The sequence below is a fragment of the Xyrauchen texanus genome, chromosome 23 (genome assembly GCF_025860055.1).
Source record: "Xyrauchen texanus isolate HMW12.3.18 chromosome 23, RBS_HiC_50CHRs, whole genome shotgun sequence".
Taxonomy (NCBI): domain Eukaryota; kingdom Metazoa; phylum Chordata; class Actinopteri; order Cypriniformes; family Catostomidae; genus Xyrauchen; species Xyrauchen texanus.
The window spans coordinates 1,884,544-1,903,618 of NC_068298.1; the positions used below are offsets into that span (position 1 = coordinate 1,884,544).

The 19,075-nt window shown below is 45.9% G+C and overlaps 2 protein-coding genes across 4 annotated transcripts in view; both read left to right on the forward strand.

The window, feature by feature from the left end:
* Nucleotides 1-19,075, forward strand: part of LOC127663420 (uncharacterized) — a 342,359-nt gene that overhangs the window by 110,941 nt on the left and 212,343 nt on the right. The window lies entirely within an intron of this gene.
* LOC127663421 (uncharacterized) lies at nt 1,874-18,436 on the forward strand. 3 transcript variants are annotated; one of them, XM_052155012.1, is made up of 8 exons: nt 1,874-2,110; nt 15,133-15,465; nt 16,216-16,443; nt 16,625-16,741; nt 16,823-16,888; nt 16,983-17,099; nt 17,219-17,335; nt 17,417-18,436. In XM_052155012.1, the coding sequence occupies exons 1-8, from the start codon at nt 2,062-2,064 to the stop codon at nt 17,446-17,448; spliced, it is 1,059 nt and encodes a 352-aa protein (XP_052010972.1). In that variant the 5' UTR covers nt 1,874-2,061; the 3' UTR covers nt 17,449-18,436. The 3 variants fall into 3 exon arrangements, with proteins under 3 accessions (XP_052010972.1, XP_052010973.1, XP_052010974.1); XM_052155013.1 differs by lacking the exons at nt 16,625-16,741; nt 16,823-16,888; XM_052155014.1 differs by lacking the exons at nt 16,625-16,741; nt 16,823-16,888 and having other exon boundaries at nt 16,995-17,099.

Genomic DNA, 19,075 nt, shown 5'->3' on the forward strand with positions numbered 1-19,075 from the left:
TTCACACGTTTGATGATGGGGGTGTATTTGGGGAATAGGAACAGGGATAAGTGATCGGATTGTCCAACATGGGAGAGGGCGCTGGCTTTGTAGGCATCAGAGATGTTTGTATAAACATGATCAAGAGTGTTGTTTCCTCTCGTAGGGCAAAAAACGTTTTGATAAAATTTAGGGAGTGCTGCCCTCAAATTGGCGTGATAGAAATCACCAGCAATGATAAAAGCTCCGTCCGGATGCGTTGTTTGCAGTTTACTAACAACAGACGAGAGTTCCTTCATGGCTAGTTTAGCATTGTCATCTGGGGGTACATATACTGCAGCGATTAAGGTAGATGTAAATTCCTGGGGCAGGTAAAAGGGTCTGCACTTGATAAAGAGGTACTCAATATCAGCAGAACAGTGGGATTTGGTAATAACAGCAATGGTGCACCAAGTTCTGTTTACATAGATGCAAACACCCCCACCTTTGCTTTTACCGGAGTCCACAGCCGTTCTGTCAGGCCTATGGATACTGCACCCCTGTAGCTCAATCGCGCTGGTTGGAATGGTGCTATTGAGCCACGTTTCCGTGAAAACCATAACGTTGCAGTCCAAAAACATTCGCTGAGTAATCCGAAGCCGTAGTTTGTCGATCTTATTTGCCAGGGACCGTACATTAGCGAGAAAGATGCTCGGTAGTGCTGGGCGATGTGGGTTTAGCTTTAGCCTAGCCCGCAGGCCGCCCCGCTTACCCCGTCTTTGTTTACGTCTGCACAAAACTCTCATGCAACTCGGGTGCTCCGAAACAGAGACATCAGACTGGCCGTAAGGTGAGCCGGTCTCATCTCGGAACCGGACAGGGGCACGGGTGGTCCACGGGGATTTAACCGCCGAAACTGCGCCCACTAATTCCCCAAATATCTAGCTGCGCCACCCATGACGGTGGGTAGAAGGTGCGATGCAGGGGGTGGCTAGAGTGGCTTTCCCCCGGAAGAAGGAAAGCCATGACCGCAACAGTGCCATGGTCATGTTCTCGGAGCGAGAACATGAGCCGTAAACAAACGCTGCCTCTGTTTGATCAAAAGAGACCCCAAGTGTTACTACATCGACACAACATTGAGTGAGTGACAGAAGGGGAACACATATCATCAAGATTTCCATGCACATTTCTCATAACTCCTAAGATGTTCACATAACACTTTACACTTTGAAGAGACACACTAAACATGTCAGACACGACACTGTCAATAACATCAGACCACAATTAAATCAATCTGTAGTTCTTGTTTTTTTCCCATGAGTTTTTTTGTTTTTGTTTGTTTGTTTGTTTCATGCAAAGAATAGAAGAAAAATGCCAGGGGTATGCACAGGAAAACATTCAATTATGTATAATAAATGTATAAAAACAGTATAAAGATTACAGGGTGAAATGTTTTTTAGGGTTTTAGAGTTGCTAGAGATAGCAAGAGTGTCCAGATAGGACTTTAAATCCTTACAAAACAGCAAAATAGGGCTTGACGTGTGTTGAGAACCAATGAGTGTCAGGTTAAAAATATTGTAGATTGACGGCAATAGTCAATGTCTCTCTCTCTTTTCTGCAGATGTTTTGACTAACTCAGAATAAAAACAATAAAATGGAAACATCATCACAAAATTACTGAATTATAGGAAGATATTATACACAACCCACTTTCATACTGTAACAGTGACAAGATTTATACCTGTACTACCAATAAAATGTTTCAATGTCTAGATTATTTAATCAATAAAGAACACACATTTGCACAATTGCATGTTTTTGAAAATGTGACAGAGAAATAAAACTTGCTACTTCTGTCTCTCATTTTGTAAAAGTGTGAACCACAACTCTGTCTTCCTCCTTTATGAGGAAACTTCTTCTTTCATGAGAGTAACTGTGAGATATTTTCTGAAGTGTGAGTCCAGTGTCAGCAGAAGTCTGTGTCGGTCAGAGTGAAGACGCTACATTAGACTCAGAACACAGACTGACAGAACTCCAAACACTCATAACACAATCTGAAGCAGCATTCACTCTCGACTCTTCTGGAAACTGGACATCAGAGAAATGCTGTTCATCTTTGGACTGCTGCTGCTGCTGAAACCAACTGTTACATGTGAGTCAACTTTCAGATCAAACTCATGATGATTTTAAAACACGGATGGATTTCAGACAAAAAAACATGTTATTATTATATTTGCAGTTGCTGGGGCTTCGTTCAGGAGCGATAGCAATAATTAATAATTATCATTGATAATTATTAATAATTAAAAACAATAAAACATCAATAAGAATCAATATTAGCTTATTAGTCCTTCAAATCAACAATCATCAAATATAACTATAAATTATCAAATTCAATTGACTATTAATCGAGATTAATATTGCTGTGGCACCACCCCGGAATCAGACTAATAACCAGACAGTACAGCTGTCTCAATTCAGGATTGTTCTCTTAGGAAAGTCGATGTCCGGAGAACATCGACATTCAAAAGGTAAAAATAAAGGCTTGAATCCGAGCATTGACATCCCCTGCACACAGGTGTATGCAGAACAATACTAAAACACTTCTCTTTAAAGTATAACATTTTTATTGATGCAGTAATATCAATTAATAATCAATACAATGCAGTCGATTATCTTCCGAATTACAACTACAAACTAAACAGTGACCTGATTTGATAAGGTAACAAATAAGCCTATAATATATGAGTGTGTGTGTGTGTGTGTGTGTGTGTATTTATCACTTTGTGGGGACCAAATGTCCCCATAAGGATAGTAAAACCCGAAATTTTTGACCTTGTGGGGACATTTTGTCGGTCCCCATGAGGAAAACAGCTTATAAATCATACTAAATTATGTTTTTTGAAAATGTAAAAATGCAGAAAGTTTTCTGTGAGGGTTAGGTTTAGGGGTAGGGTTAGGTTTAGGGGATAGAATATAGAAGTTTGTACAGTATAAAAACCATTATGTCTATGGAAAGTCCCCATAAAACATGGAAACACAAAAAGTGTGTGTGTGTGTGTGTGTGTGTGTGTGTGAAGGAGAGATGTACAGCACAAAATGGTTGACATGGCTCTCGTGGAGAGTGCATCATGTCAGATTATGTGGCCATGAATGTGGGCGGAGAGACTGGTGAATGGTGTCTGCCCATTTAACGCATGTCTTCAATGGTACGATAACATTGGGACAAGCTGAGCTCTATTGCCAAGTTATCTGTTCGGCAAATGTGTGTGCGGTTAGTACAAGAGAGAGAGAGAGAACAAGTTGACGGCACCGAAGCCGGTTTAGCGATCGTGGAAGGGATGGCAACCATAAGTTTTATCACTTAGAGATGCTGTGAACGGCTCATAATCCATCTGGTGTTGATTGCTCGGCGGTCTCCTTCTGATCCTTTAGCGTACTTGGTGGAGCACAGTGAATCTTGGCTCATCCAGTGAGATGGAGATTGTATGGCCAAAGTTCAGGTATGTATGTTACTTCCTTGGGCAATGAGGCTACACCTGGGAGCAGCATGGCTGCAACTAGACGTGGTGCATACTGTCGGTCTAAGCAAGCTTATGAAGAATCTCCGGGGGTTTATACTCAATGAAATCATGGTTGAGGGTCATTGTGCTGTCGTGCATTTCATCCAGTAGGAATTTCACACCTAGACATAAAGTGAGCAAGGCTTGATGGGATCTGTAGTCTGTTTGGACTCCCTTTGTTTGATTTTGTTGCCGTTTGGCTTTGAGTGTTCCTACAGGCCTCAGTCAGGCTCATGACTGTATACATGAACACATGAGTCCCAACAAGTAATACCAATTGATATTTTAAAAACACATCCACGCATGAAAGACAGAACTTGAAATGACACTTAATGCTCAAGCAAGCCTAATTTTAACTGCAGCATGACTGTTTTGTGAAATGAACAGACATTCAAAAATCATAATATTTAATTTGAATCTAAGGAGGTCTAACATACCTGGAAAAATCAATCTAATAATATTTAAATTATTTAAATGTTGCTTGCAATAAATTTCGTTTCATCAGGATACACGGTTATGCTGCGCTCCATTCAAGTTGGATGAGGGATATTCCTACTTGATATCTCCAACCATAAATGCATCCCATTCCCCGATATTCAGAACTGCAGCGCTCCTGTTAGCTTAGCAGGGGTTTGACTCTCATTAGAGATGTCTCCTAGCAACCCAACTGATAAACAATGCTGCCACGCTATGTCTCCTAGCAACTTGTGCTTCAGATGTATGATTATCATTAATAATCTGTTTCTGCAGGCATTTGTTAAACAAGCTTTAATATCATGGAGTGGAAACAAACTCATTTATTGATATGATTAATAAAGTGAATGTTTATCACTTACTTTGTAGATCTCCCTGAGTGTGGACATGTTTGTGTGACATCATGCCCCTGCATCTCTGAGAAATTATGTGGAGAATTTCTGCATGAGTCTACAAGTTGTAGATGCATTTCATTGAACTTTTCCTAGTAGGAAGTTTTAAAATCCGACTTTCTGAGTTGAATAGAACGCAGAACTATTGAAAACTTGATCTGACACTGAATGCTCCAGCAACCTAATTTACACTTAGAAAACTCCTGATGTTGCTATAACAACACAAAAAGCACTTACCAATTTACTTGAAGTGAAAATCAAATCCTCCATTCCTGTTCACACGGTCATTCAGAACATCTTGTGTTTTTAAATTAGCAGCAGTGATGACAGACGACTCGACAGCAAGATCTCGTGCTCTTCACTTTACACTTAAAGTGTGATTGCGTCACTCAAGGTCAGCTAGAAGGCCTCGACCGGGTCTGATTGGCTGATTAATCTGACGATCTGACTTCAGTTGTTCATTTATTTGCACTGTTGAGGGATTCTGTGGAAATTCTGAAGGCCTGACGGGGTAGAGCTCAAACTCGTTGAACTGTGTGTAGATTGTTTTTTTTAACGCAGGTGTCACTTGGGTAGTAGGTTTTGCACACACAAAAAAAAGAAAAAACATATTTTGTAAAAGTATATGTAGGTAAAAAAAAATGTTTTTATCACTTTATTGTGGAAAAACTGGAAAACATGCATTAATTATCTTTAACAAGATTTTTATTTCATTAAACATTTTGAATGTACTTTGCTGCAATGGTTGATAGGATGAATTTAAAATTATGATTTAAAAATACATTTTATGTGAATTTTTAAGCAAACATTTTCGAACTGGGGCCCCGGCTTGGTTGAACGTTTGGGGACCTCAGAAATCCTAAACCCGCCCCTGTCTGGCGTCCATACGTATCATCACTTATTTTAGGTGGGCATACGCAATATCCTCAGGAACATACTGTAGGTGGGCATACGGCGTATTCCTGCATATGTCCTAGACCAGGGCTTTTCAACGTTTTTAATGTCAAGCACCCCCATATATGATGATCCCATTGCAAAAGACCCCCTTTGAAAGAAATGGTTAACGTGATATTACATAGACTAATTATATTCAAAATAAAATAATTGACTTTTATATTGTCATTGTGTTAAAGCAAAATTATGAAAATTGTAAATTATTAACTTTTTATTAAAGCAATGTTCCCCCTTACAAAAAAAATCTAAACTAGCCGCAAATATTTCGCTCATTATTTTCACATGTAAATGAGCTTGTGATTTTCCAGAATGTTTGCCAGACGTTTGCACCTCTTAACCAGTAGAGGAGAACCTCCAGCAAACCTTTGGCAAGAATGGAAAATTTCATTTTTTTATAAGGGCCGGTTCAGTTCAAGTAAACTCAATAGACAGCATATGTGACATAATATTGATTACCACAAAGATTCATTTTGACTTGCGCCTCCTTTTATTTAGAAAAAAATACAAATGATGTGTTACAGTGAGGCACATACAATGTAAGTGAATGAGGGCCAATTATTGAATGTTAAAATACTCGAGTATTCAAACAATATGCATGTAAACATGATTTTAGTATGATAATATCACTTACTAACATTTTCTGTGTGAAGTTATGGACAGTTTTACAACTTCACTGCCATGACGATGTAATGTCAACAATCACTAAAACCCTAAATCGATGATTTAAACAACTTAAAGCTCAAATAATACACAAGTTTAACAGAAGAATTAATGTAAGTACTTTTATAAAATGATAATCTTCAGATTTCTGCATTTAAACCTTCAAATATTGACCCCATTGACTTCCATCGTAAGTGTCTCACTTTAAACTAAATTTATGCTTTTTTAAAGAAAAGGACGGACGAGTTGAAATGAATTTTTGTGGTAATCAACATTATTCCACTAATGCTGTCGATTGAGATTAACTTGTACTGAACCCGGAATATTCCTTTAAGTTGACCTTTTTTATCTGAGATATTTAAAGCCAAAGATAAACAGTTCCCGTCTGTTGCTCACTTCGACGTTGTGTCGAAGAAGCGACACTAGGGGTCTCTCTTGAGCGGCGAATATGCCTATGATCTATGAAAAAAGGCCAATGAGAAGTTTGCAGACAGTATTTGCATACCCCGTCCCTGGACATATGGGTATAAAAGCGGGGAAATATGTCGAGTTCATTCACAAATTTTCTTCGGAGCCGATGGTCGTGTATGCAGTCAGCTGCGAGTCACACACCTGTTCCTGTTCCTCTGACGCTTCTCTGCTGTTGGATCTATGGCGCACTTCAGCGGCTTTCTCCTTGTCTGCACGGCAGTGCAGTTTGCCCCTTGGCGCTTCGACAGTGCAGAAAACTCAAAAGAGTTATTAAAAGAGTGATTTTCTTGTAAAATAGTATTTTCCTCTAAAAGAGCATTACATAGCGGCGTTGAACGTGTTTTCAGGACGCGTCTTTTTAAAGATGCCTTTCCGCCCCTGTGTAGTTCCTGGATGTGGTAGAGTGCTCTCTGCTTCAGACGGCCACAGGCGTTGACTTGTGTGTCTGGGCAGTGATCACACCGAGGCAGCGTTTGTGGATGGTTCATGTTCTCACTGCGAGAGCATGTCGATGGCAACGTTGCGGTCGCTGCTCGCTTCAATAGAAAGCACGCCACTCCAGCCACCCCCCGCATTGCTCCTTCTTCCCACAGGATTGAGGACAATGCCGCTGGCGATGGAGGCGATCTGGGGACGGCAGCAGGTGCAGCACCGCCGAGTACGCCCCCTCGGACCACCCGCGCCCCAGCACGCTTGTTGTCTCCTGTCCGTGCTTGAGGCAACAGCGGCTTGCCTCACAGCCAGCCTGCCTATCCTCTGGAGTTTGAGGTGGATGAGCTCGCCGCTGCATCGGAGAGCGCGGCATCTGACGTGGATGACTCCCCTGGGCTGCCGCCTTCGGGCCAGCACGCCCAGGCTGAGGCTGACGCACAGTTGTCCGACATGCTTGCCCGGGCCGCCGCCAGCGTGGGGCTGGACTGGAACCCTCCGTCCTCCCCACAGCCATCGCAGTTGGATGACTGGTTCCTGGGGCCTGCACACCACTTACAGCCATGACCCCCCCCCTCCCCGGTCCAGTTTTTTCCCGGAAGTCCATGATGAGCTGACATCTTCGTGGAGGGCACTGCTCTCCACTTGTCATCATGCCACCCGCTCATCCGCTCTCGCTACCCTCGACGTGGAGCGGCCCACGGGTAAAGCCGATTCCCGAGGTGGACAGGGATGTTGCGCTCCACCTGTGCCCCGGGAACCCTACCACCTGGCCGGGTCGCACTGTTCTCCCCTCCAAGGCCTGTAGGACAACATCTTCACTCACCTCTAAATCCTACAGTGCCACTGGACATGCCACTTCTGCCCTGCATGCCATGGCCCTCCTGCAAGTCCACCAGGCCAAGGCACTAAAAGATCTACATGAGGGTAGCCCTGATCCCGCTGTGCTGCAGGAACTGCGCTCAGCGACCGACCTCGCCCTCAGAGCCACGAAGGTCACAGCACAGTCACTCGGGTGGGCGATGACCACACTCGTGGTCCAGGAACATCATCTGTGGTTGAACTTGGTCCAGATGCATCAGTCCAACAAAGTGCGCTTCTTCAACGCCCCTGTCTCCCAGTTCAGCCTCTTCGGCGACACCGTCGAGGACATTGCCAGCAGTTCTCCGTGGTGAAGAAACAGACGGAGGCCATCTCACACATCCTGCCCCGCCAAGAAACCTGCCAGCTCGTCGAGGGCGCCCTCCTGTGGAGAAGAAATGCCCTGCTCCGCCTCAACCCGGGCCCAGCTCTCAGCCCTTAGCGCCAAGCACCCCAGCAGGAAGCAGACGCCCCCATCTCACGGACCCCCTCAAGGACCCGGAAGGCTCCCAGGCGCTCCTGAGATGATTGACCAAGGGACCAAGACGTTAGCTTCAGAGCTGGTAAGCAGACCACTCTGTCCCCGGTGGAGTGCCGGAAGGAGAATCTTTTGTTGAATTTATTTAATTGACGGGCTGCGGTACCCACATTCTCAGTAAAAGAGGTATTTCCTTTGTCTCTGGGTCGCCTGACCCGCAAATGCCGTTCTCATGGCACTCTGCCGCCAGGTCTCAACAGTCCCAGCACGCTTGATGAAAACCCCTGCCTTCAGACCCACGACTGTTCCCCGGCCGGCCGGTTCTGGACGAGCCTAGAGGACGCCTCCATCAGACCTCCTCCTCAATCACTAACCCACCCCTGCCGGGTGTGCGGAGCAAGGTAAGTGCTTCGAAGTCTTTCTCAGCACCAGAGCCTCGGGACGCCGTCCTCGCCTCCTGATGCCGTGATTACCTGCTCCGCCCGCTGCGAAGCCCCGCCGGGTACGTCAAAAATAATCGTCCCATTGGTGCCCCTAGCACGGAGCTTGGATGCATGGCTTTCACTTCCCAACCCGCCACGCTGGCTGGCCCGGACCATCCGACTCGATTACGGAATTCAGTTTGCCAGGCCTCAGCCCTCCTTCGCGGGCGTCCTCTTTACCGCAGTACATGGCCAGCATGCCAAATCCCTGCACGCAGAAATCGCTACTCTCTTACTCAAAGACGCGATAGAGCCTGTCCCTCCAACCGAGATGAAGAAGGGTTTCTACAGCCCTTACTTCATCGTACCCAAGAATACGTACCGATCTCGGACTTGCGAGTTTTCAACCGGGCTTTGCACAAACTCCCGCTCAAATTGCTCACACAAAAACACCTCTTAACTTGCATCCGGCATCTAGATTGGTTCGCAGCGGTAGACCTGAAGGACGAGTACTTCCCTGTCTCAATTCTGCCTCGACACAGACCTTTTTTTTCCTACGGTTCGCGATTCGACAGCCAGGCATATCAGTACAAAGTACTCCCCCTCGGCATGTCTCTGTCCCCTCGCGTCTTCATGAAGGTCACAGAGGCAGCCCTTTCCCCGCTCCGAGAAGCCGGCATTCGCATACTCCATTACCTCGACGACTGGCTTATTCTGGCCCACTCCTGAGAGTTATTATGTTATTATGCGCCGCGGCATGCACAGTGTGATGGTCACCCCCCGCCTGCCAACAAACATTCAAACCCCGGATCGACCTCTGCTTTCTACGGGCAGGAGTAAATTCTGCAGAAGTTTCTCCCGTTAGTTCAAAACAAACATGTTCTAATCAGGTCAGACAGCCCCTTCGTGGCTGTGTCCGGTACATGCTTTACGTACCTACTTGGAACGCACGCAGAGCTTTAGACGTTCTGAGCAGCTCTTTGTCTGCTTTAGTGGACAGTGGAAAGGGAATGCTGTCTCCAAGCAGAGGCATTCCCACTGGGTGGTGGATGCCATTTCATTGGCCTATCACACCCAGGCCCCCCCTTGCGGGTCCGAGCACACTCAACAAGGAGTGTTGCATCCTCGTGGGCACTGGCCAGAGGCACCTCCCTGGCAGACATATGTAGAGCAGCGGGTTGGGCAACACCTAATACATTTGCGAGATTTTACCATCTCAGGGTGGATTCAGTTTCGTCCCGTGTTCTCTCAGGTCTGAGCTTATAGAACTCAGTAGATGCTGACGGACTGACCGGGTGGATAGCTTGCACCTAGCGCCCTTTCACTCGGCCGAGGTAAAACTGTGTGCTTTCTCTCCCAGGAGATCCCACTCATTCAGATCTCTGGAGGACTCCTCCCTAGCCCTTTAGGTTCGCAGTTCAGTGGAGGAACTCGCCGACCCGATCCACTGTGGGTACTTAATCTACCCTGTACTGGAATAGGTGCTCCACAGGTCAGGACTCCTGCTTGGACTCCCCCTGTGTGTATTTTCCACGGTACGGTCCCCTTGCGAGTGGACCTGTGTCTCCCTTAGGCAGTCCCAGCTGCCCTCCGTTAGCTGCTACTCCCCCCTCCCTGAGAAGGGATCTACCGCGCCACCTTCCACATGTCACCTAAAAGCCCATGTGATGTATTCACCACTCTTACCTCCCCCTTCCTGGGCAGGTGTGGTCTCCGCAGGGTCTTTTCCCCTGAAAGAATAGGAAACTGGGTAAGACTTTTCCCTCGATGTGTGTAAAGGCCATAGCCGTTTCTTGCTCTATGCATAGAAACATAGAGAGGAAAGAGGCCTGGCTAGGCTCGGCCCGTTCCCGGGTTGGCAACCGTCGCCTTGTTCCCCTGTCGCCTTGTTCCCCTGAGGGGCAGTGATCACACCGAGGCAGCGTTTGTGGATGGTTCATGTTCTCACTGCGAGAGCATGTCGATGGCAACGTTGCGGTCGCTGCTCGCTTCAATAGAAAGCACGCCACTCCAGCCACCCCCCGCATTGCTCCTTCTTCCCACAGGATTGAGGACAATGCCGCTGGCGATGGAGGCGATCTGGGGACGGCAGTGGGTGCAGCACCGCCGAGTACGCCCCCTCGGACCACCCGCGCCCCAGCACGCTTGTTGTCTCCTGTCCGTGCTTGAGGCAACAGCGGCTTGCCTCACAGCCAGCCTGCCTATCCTCTGGAGTTTGAGGTGGATGAGCTCGCCGCTGCATCGGAGAGCGCGGCATCTGACGTGGATGACTCCCCTGGGCTGCCGCCTTCGGGCCAGCACGCCCAGGCTGAGGCTGACGCGCAGTTGTCCGACATGCTTGCCCGGGCCGCCGCCAGCGTGGGGCTGGACTGGAACCCTCCGTCCTCCCCACAGCCATCGCAGTTGGATGACTGGTTCCTGGGGCCTGCACACCACTTACAGCCATGACCCCCCCCCTCCCCGGTCCAGTTTTTTCCCGGAAGTCCATGATGAGCTGACATCTTCGTGGAGGGCACTGCTCTCCACTTGTCATCATGCCACCCGCTCATCCGCTCTCGCTACCCTCGACGTGGAGCGGCCCACGGGTAAAGCCGATTCCCGAGGTGGACAGGGATGTTGCGCTCCACCTGTGCCCCGGGAACCCTACCACCTGGCCGGGTCGCACTGTTCTCCCCCTCCAAGGCCTGTAGGACAACATCTTCACTCACCTCTAAATCCTACAGTGCCACTGGACATGCCACTTCTGCCCTGCATGCCATGGCCCTCCTGCAAGTCCACCAGGCCAAGGCACTAAAAGATCTACATGAGGGTAGCACTGATCCCGCTGTGCTGCAGGAACTGCGCTCAGCGACCGACCTCGCCCTCAGAGCCACGAAGGTCACAGCACAGTCACTCGGGTGGGCGATGACCACACTCGTGGTCCAGGAACGTCATCTGTGGTTGAACTTGGTCCAGATGCATCAGTCCAACAAAGTGCGCTTCTTCAACGCCCCTGTCTCCCAGTTCAGCCTCTTCGGCGACACCGTCGAGGACATTGCCAGCAGTTCTCCGTGGTGAAGAAACAGACGGAGGCCATCTCACACATCCTGCCCCGCCGCAAACCTGCCAGCTCGTCGAGGGCGTCCTCCTGTGGAGAAGAAATGCCCTGCTCCGCCTCAACCCGGGCCCAGCTCTCAGCCCTTGCGTCAAGCACCCCGCAGGAAGCAGACGCCCCCCATCTCACGGACCCCCTCAAGGACCCGGAAGGCTCCCAGGCGCTCCTGAGATGATTGACCAAGGGACCAAGACGTTAGCTTCGGAGCTGGTAAGCAGACCACTCTGTCCCCCGGTGGAGTGCCGGAAGGAGAATCTTTTGTTGAATTTATTTAATTGACGGGGCTGCGGTACCCACATTCTCAGTAAAAGAGGTATTTCCTTTGTCTCTGGGTCGCCTGACCCGCAAATGCCGTTCTCATGGCACTCTGCCGCCAGGTCTCAACAGTCCCAGCACGCTTGATGAAAACCCCCTGCCTTCAGACCCACGACTGTTCCCCGGCCGGCCGGTTCTGACGAGCCTAGAGGACGCCTCCATCAGACCTCCTCCTCAATCACTAACCCACCCCCTGCCGGGTGTGCGGAGCAAGGTAAGTGCTTCGAGTCTTTTCTCAGCACCAGAGCCTTGGGACGCGTCCTCGCCTCCTGATGCCGTATTACCTGCTCCGCCCCGCTGCGAAGCCCCGCCGGGTACGTCAAAAATAATCGTCCCCTTGGTGCCCCTAGCACGGAGCTTGGATGCATGGCTTTCACTTCCCAACCCGTCACGCTGGCTGGCCCGGACCATCCGACTCGGTTACGGAATTCAGTTTGCCAGGCCTCAGCCCTCCTTCGCGGGCGTCCTCTTTACCGCAGTACATGGCCAGCATGCCAAATCCCTGCACGCAGAAATCGCTACTCTCTTACTCAAAGACGCGATAGAGCCTGTCCCTCCAACCGAGATGAAGAAGGGTTTCTACAGCCCTTACTTCATCGTACCCAAGAAAGTACGTACCCGATCTCGGACTTGCGAGTTTTCAACCGGGCTTTGCACAAACTCCCGTTCAAATTGCTCACACAAAAACACCTCTTAACTTGCATCCGGCATCTAGATTGGTTCGCAGCGGTAGACCTGAAGGACGAGTACTTCCCTGTCTCAATTCTGCCTCGACACAGACCTTTTTTTTTCCTACGGTTCGCATTCGACAGCCAGGCATATCAGTACAAAGTACTCCCCCTCGGCATGTCTCTGTCCCCTCGCGTCTTCATGAAGGTCACAGAGGCAGCCCTTGCCCCGCTCCGAGAAGCCGGCATTCGCATACTCCATTACCTCGACGACTGGCTTATTCTGGCCCACTCCTGAGAGTTATTATGTTATTATGCGCCGCGGCATGCACAGTGTGATGGTCACCCCCCGCCTGCCAACAAACATTCAAACCCCGGATCGACCTCTGCTTTCTACGGGCAGGAGTAAATTCTGCGGAAGTTTCTCCCGTTAGTTCAAAACAAACATGTCCTAATCAGGTCAGACAGCCCCTTCGTGGCTGTGTCCGGTACATGCTTTACGTACCTACTTGGAACGCACGCAGAGCTTTAGACGTTCTGAGCAGCTCTTTGTCTGCTTTAGTGGACAGTGGAAAGGGAATGCTGTCTCCAAGCAGAGGCATTCCCACTGGGTGGTGGATGCCATTTCATTGGCCTATCACACCCAGGCCCCCCCTTGCAGGTCCGAGCACACTCAACAAGGAGTGTTGCATCCTCGTGGGCACTGGCCAGAGGCACCTCCCTGGCAGACATATGTAGAGCAGCGGGTTGGGCAACACCTAATACATTTGCGAGATTTTACCATCTCAGGGTGGATTCAGTTTCGTCCCGTGTTCTCTCAGGTCTGAGCTTATAGAACTCAGTAGATGCTGACGGACTGACCGGGTGGATAGCTTGCACCTAGCGCCCTTTCACTCGGCCGAGGTAAAACTGTGTGCTTTCTCTCCCAGGAGATCCCACTCATTCAGATCTCTGGAGGACTCCTCCCTAGACCTTTAGGTTCGCAGTTCAGCGGAGGAACTCGCCGACCCGATCCACTGTGGGTACTTAATCTACCCTGTACTGGAATAGGTGCTCCACAGGTCAGGACTCCTGCTTGGACTCCCCCTGTGTGTATTTTCCACGGTACGGTCCCCTTGCGAGTGGACCTGTGTCTCCCTTAGGCAGTCCCAGCTGCCCTCCGTTAGCTGCTACTCCCCCCTCCCTGAGAAGGGATCTACCGCGCCACCTTCCACATGTCACCTAAAAGCCCATGTGATGTATTCACCACTCTTACCTCCCCCTTCCTGGGCAGGTGTGGTCTCCGCAGGGTCTTTTCCCCCTGAAAGAATAGGAAACTGGGTAAGACTTTTCCCTCGATGTGTGTAAAGGCCATAGCCGTTTCTTGCTCTATGCATAGAAACATAGAGAGGAAAGAGGCCTGGCTAGGCTCGGCCCGTTCCCGGGTTGGCAACCGTCGCCTTGTTCCCCTGTTTAGGGTAACCAGAAAGATTCCGACAACTTTTATGGGGCATTGGGGAAGGGTACTTGCAGTCTGACACAGTTGGTCGCCTTTGCACGTGTAATACCTGCCTGCTCCTGTATCAGCAGACCACGTACATGGCTCAGCACATGGCGTGATTTAAATTGGACCCCTAGTGTCGCTTCTTCGACATAACGTCGAAGTGGGTGACAGACGGGGAACGTCTAGGTTACCTATGTAACCTCCATTCCCTGATGGAGGGAACGAGACGTTGTGTCCTCCCGGCCACGTCACTGAGCCGCACCACTGTTGTGGCCGGACCATTTCCGGCTCCTCAGAAAAATCCTGAATGAACTCGACATATTTCCCCGCTTTTATACCCGTATGTCTGGGGGCGGGGTATGCACATACTGTCTGCCAACTTCTCATTGGCCTTTTTTCATAGATCAGAGGCATATTCAGCACTCAAGAGAGACCCCTAGTGTCGCTTCTTCGACACAACGTCTCGTCCCCTCCATCAAGGAACGGAGGTTACATATGTAACCTAGACGTTTCAGTTCATTTCATATTTATTTGTGTGGCGCTTTTCACAGTTAATATTATTTCAAAGCAGCCTTACCGACAACAGTGAATTACAACAATCATTCCTGACAAATACTATTATTATTTATATTTTTAGTGTTGTGTCTGTTTTTATGATGAAGATTATTTGAGATCAGATCTTTTATTCCGATCAGATAAACTGTCTGTCTGAAATGTTTCTTCTGTACAACTTTAATTCTGTGAATATTGTTTAATATGTGATTTCTTCTATGAGTAAATGTGATATTCATTTATGTTGAGAGTTATTTGTACCAGTAAGGGTCACACACATAATCCTTACAGTGCTTTAAATAATGTTCAGATGTTGATGATGTTGGTATATTTCAGTGTTTGTGTTTGTGTTGTTCAGGTGTGGAGATGTTCTGCAGGTTTAATCAGACAGATCCCTGTTACGCAGCTCTGGGACACAAACTCTATCTGCAGATGGTGACGGATGCTCGAGATCAGAATCTGACATTATTTAAGTGGATAGACAATAAAATTGATGGATTTATTAATGTTAAGAAGAACAAGATTTCAAATGAACATGAATCCATTAAAAACAGATCTGAGTTTATCTTTAATAATGGGACTCTGATTATAAACAGTGTGATCAGAACAGATTCAGGGAGATACAGATTAGAGATCTATGATTCAACCGGCACACAGACACATGATGTAAATCTTCCAGTGATTGTTGAAGGTACAGTAAATCTCTCATCAGAATAATTACAATCTCACTTTCTCCACAGATCTCACTCTTATTCTCATAAAATAATGTCATAGTTGTGAGTTTTCATTCATGTAGTTCTCTGTGGAATGTTTGTACTACATTGATTAAGATGATCTTCAGAATAAATACTAGTGTACTGCTCACTATATACTGCACAGTGTACACTGTATTCTATTTAAACACAAATATAATGTCAAACAGAATGCAATATTTCACCTTTCAAACAGTAGTACTGTACGCTACACTGTTGTCACATGACCTCACTATGTCACATGTTTAATTCAGCAAGTGGCATCCAGTTATAATCTAAGAAAATAATGATAGTTATTTTGATATTTAATCTAATTTTGTGTCAAAATGTCATAACTCTAGTCTGATCAATGAATGATTCTAGAGATTGATCAAATCATGACTGATATTTCTCTCGCCTGATTCGTCAGAATGGAAATTGAATCTCAAGTTGAGTTAATCGTATTGTTGCATTCTGCACATATTAACAAATGTAGTAGATCATCAGATTTTCCATCATATAGAAAATTGTTCTGAAGAGAACACATAATGCACATTATACAAATAGTTTGAGTAGTATAGACGTTTGTGGCAGGGCGGAGGGCGGGACCGGGTGTGTATGATCACGACCCGGCCCTGCCCTCCGCCCTGCCACAACGTTATTCTAAATCTTGTGTTTGTCATGTGACTGTACTATGTCCCTCCCTCCAGCTCCTGTTGGTTCAGTGGAACTGTCAATCATTTGCAGTGGGGAGATGCGAGCGTCCTGCTCCTCTGAGGGGGATCAGCTCATCTTCAGCTGGACTCTGAATGGACAAGAACTGGAGGATAGAAATAACATCATTCATCTGGATGAGGAAACTTCTGGAAACATCACCTGCACTGTGAACAACCACGTCAGTCGTGGACAGAAGATCATTAGTGTAAACCGATGTCCTGGTGAGATCTATTAATGTCCACAGATTATTAAAACAGACACAATAATGATGCAGGTCGACAGTCTTTAGTTTACTTCTGTACATTACATGATGTCAGCACTAAACAGGTCTTGTTTAAATCTAAAGTGTTGTTGATTGATTGATTGATTGATTGATTGATTGTGTATCTTGTGTTTGTGTAGTTGAGTGTTCAGTGTCTGTGGTGTTTGTGGTGGTGTGGAGTTTGGAGATGATGCTTCTGTTGACTCTGTTGGGAGGTTTTCACATCTACATCAAATACTGCAGCACACACACATCAGGTGACACATTTATCATAATTTTTTGTGTAAATGTGTTCAGAGAGAGAATTCTGCTGATTCTACAGTGATGTGTTATTACAGGAACAACTACTGCAACTGTGACCTCACATCTGACCTCTACAGTGACCGATAGCACTTCAGGACATGGTATGAGTTTAACAGATCACATTACAGACGTTTATGATATACGGGTCTTGTTTAAATCAGAGTGTTGTAAATTGTGTATCTTGTGTTTGTGTAGTTGTGTGTTCAGTGTCTGTGGTGTTTGTGGTGGTGTGGAGTTTGGAGATGATGCTTCTGTTGACTCTGTTAGGAGGTTTTCACATCTACATCACATACTGCAGCACACACACATCAGGTGACACATTTATCATCATCATGATGCATTTCACATGCAAATATTAAGAGTGTGATGATGATGATGATGATAATCTGAGTGTTATTGATTGATTGATTGTGTATCTTGTGTTTGTGTAGTTGAGTGTTCACTGTCTGTGGTGTTTGTGATGGTGTGGAGTTTGGAGATGATGCTTCTGTTGACTCTGTTAGGAGGTTTTCACATCTACATCAGATACTGCAGCACACACACATCAGGTGACACATTTATCATCATCATGATGCATTTCACATGCAAATATTAAGAGTGTGATGATGATGATAATCTGATGTATTTAGGAAGGAAACAGGAAGAGGAAATCGCTCTATAGATCAAAACTGAGAATGACAAGATTTAGACACCGACATCAACACAGAACAGAAGATTCATGAGAGAAACGGCAGATTTCATCACAGATATTAGAAATCATTTCATATGCAGTCTTTAGTTTTGAAAATGTCTTTTGATTTTGTATCGACTTGAGACTCATTTCAGTTTATTTTTCACATCATTTTAACTCTATATCACATATTAGTCGTGTTGCTTTAATCTGTCTGTTGGATCATGTTTGTTAATAATTCGTCTTCATTTATAGTTTTGATATTGTATCTGTGTGATTTTGGAGAGTTTGGTGTTTTGTCTCATTTGATTATTTCATAATCAATGAACTTCTTTCACGTTGTCATTATGGGGTATTGTTTGCAGAATTCTGAGGAAAATAATGAATTTAATCAATTTTGGAATAAAGCTGTAACATAACAAAATGTGGAAAAAGTGAAGCGCTATGAATACTTTCCAGATTCACTGTATCTAATTAACTAGAGCGTGAAACATTTTAACTGTGTAATTTGGCGACCTTGTGTGGTTGACTTGAGTGTTGACAGTAACAGTTCTCTGAGATGTATAAGAAACTGGTCTGTAGAGATCTGTGTGTTTCAGTACAACAAACAGATGTTGGTTTATTTTGAACCCAAACACTTTATTGCCAGTTGAGTCATTTTAAACCAGCCACTTTAAAAGTGCAATGACACATAAATCAGATATACTGACAGTGAAAATTGCTTTATATATATATACTGCATAAATACAATGAAATAAATGAAATTTCGTTGATAATGTTTTCCAGTCTTGCTCACTAGGGGGCGCTTCAGCACCCTCAGCACCCCCTTCTCATGCATTTGCTTCTGAACCTGCAGTACTTTAGTTTCACAATGCATGTAACATTTCTCTGAGAGCAGAAAACATCCTTGCACGTGCACAGAACAGCACGTCACCCCATTATTCTGAAGTGCACACAGACCATGTTTATCTGTCTTTAATTGCAGCCTTTTGTGCTCTAATAACAACAAATGACCATATCACCATTTTGATGTTATTTTGATTAATTGTGCAGTGAAATTAATCTACTGATGCACACTTTAAGAAACTTAGTGGCTAAATAAATAATCATTGATATTCACAATTTTGCTTCATTTTATACCGTCAGCAAAATCCTCACAATTATATTCAGTTGAGAATATTCAGTGTAAATCCTCCAGCCCTATGCTTTCAATCTGAATCTGTTTTTTAGAAGTTTGTAAAAGTCTGAGAAATGTGCTTGTGTATTAAAGTATGCATGTTTATGCTGAAGAAAGAGGCTTAAAGCGATTGTGCACTTAAAATGAAAATTCTGTCATCATTTCATTTCATTACATCTCTTTTGTGTATGATGACAGCAAATGGTGACTGAGGCTGTCAGACTGTAACTTTATGCCTAACATGTTGTGTTCCACAGAAGAAAGAAAAGTCTTCTAGGTTTGGAGCAACCTGGGCATGAGATAAAGGTGAATTATCTTTTAAAGATTTACAAAGGTAAAAATATGTTTTTGAGTTCTGTTGTTGGATTTAAATTCAGGTGTGGAGATGATCTGAAAGTTTAACCCTCTTGTGGTGTTCGGTCTTTTTGACCCATTTTGATT

Excerpts from the sequence above, each read along its gene's own strand:
- LOC127663421 (XM_052155012.1), top strand. The coding sequence starts at position 2,062 with ATGCTGTTCATCTTTGGACTGCTGCTGCTGCTGAAACCAACTGTTACA. Across the intron at positions 16,742-16,822 it reads CTGCAGCACACACACATCAG|GAACAACTACTGCAACTGTG; the intron begins GTGACACATTTA and ends GTGTTATTACAG. Across the intron at positions 16,889-16,982 it reads CGATAGCACTTCAGGACATG|TTGTGTGTTCAGTGTCTGTG; the intron begins GTATGAGTTTAA and ends GTGTTTGTGTAG.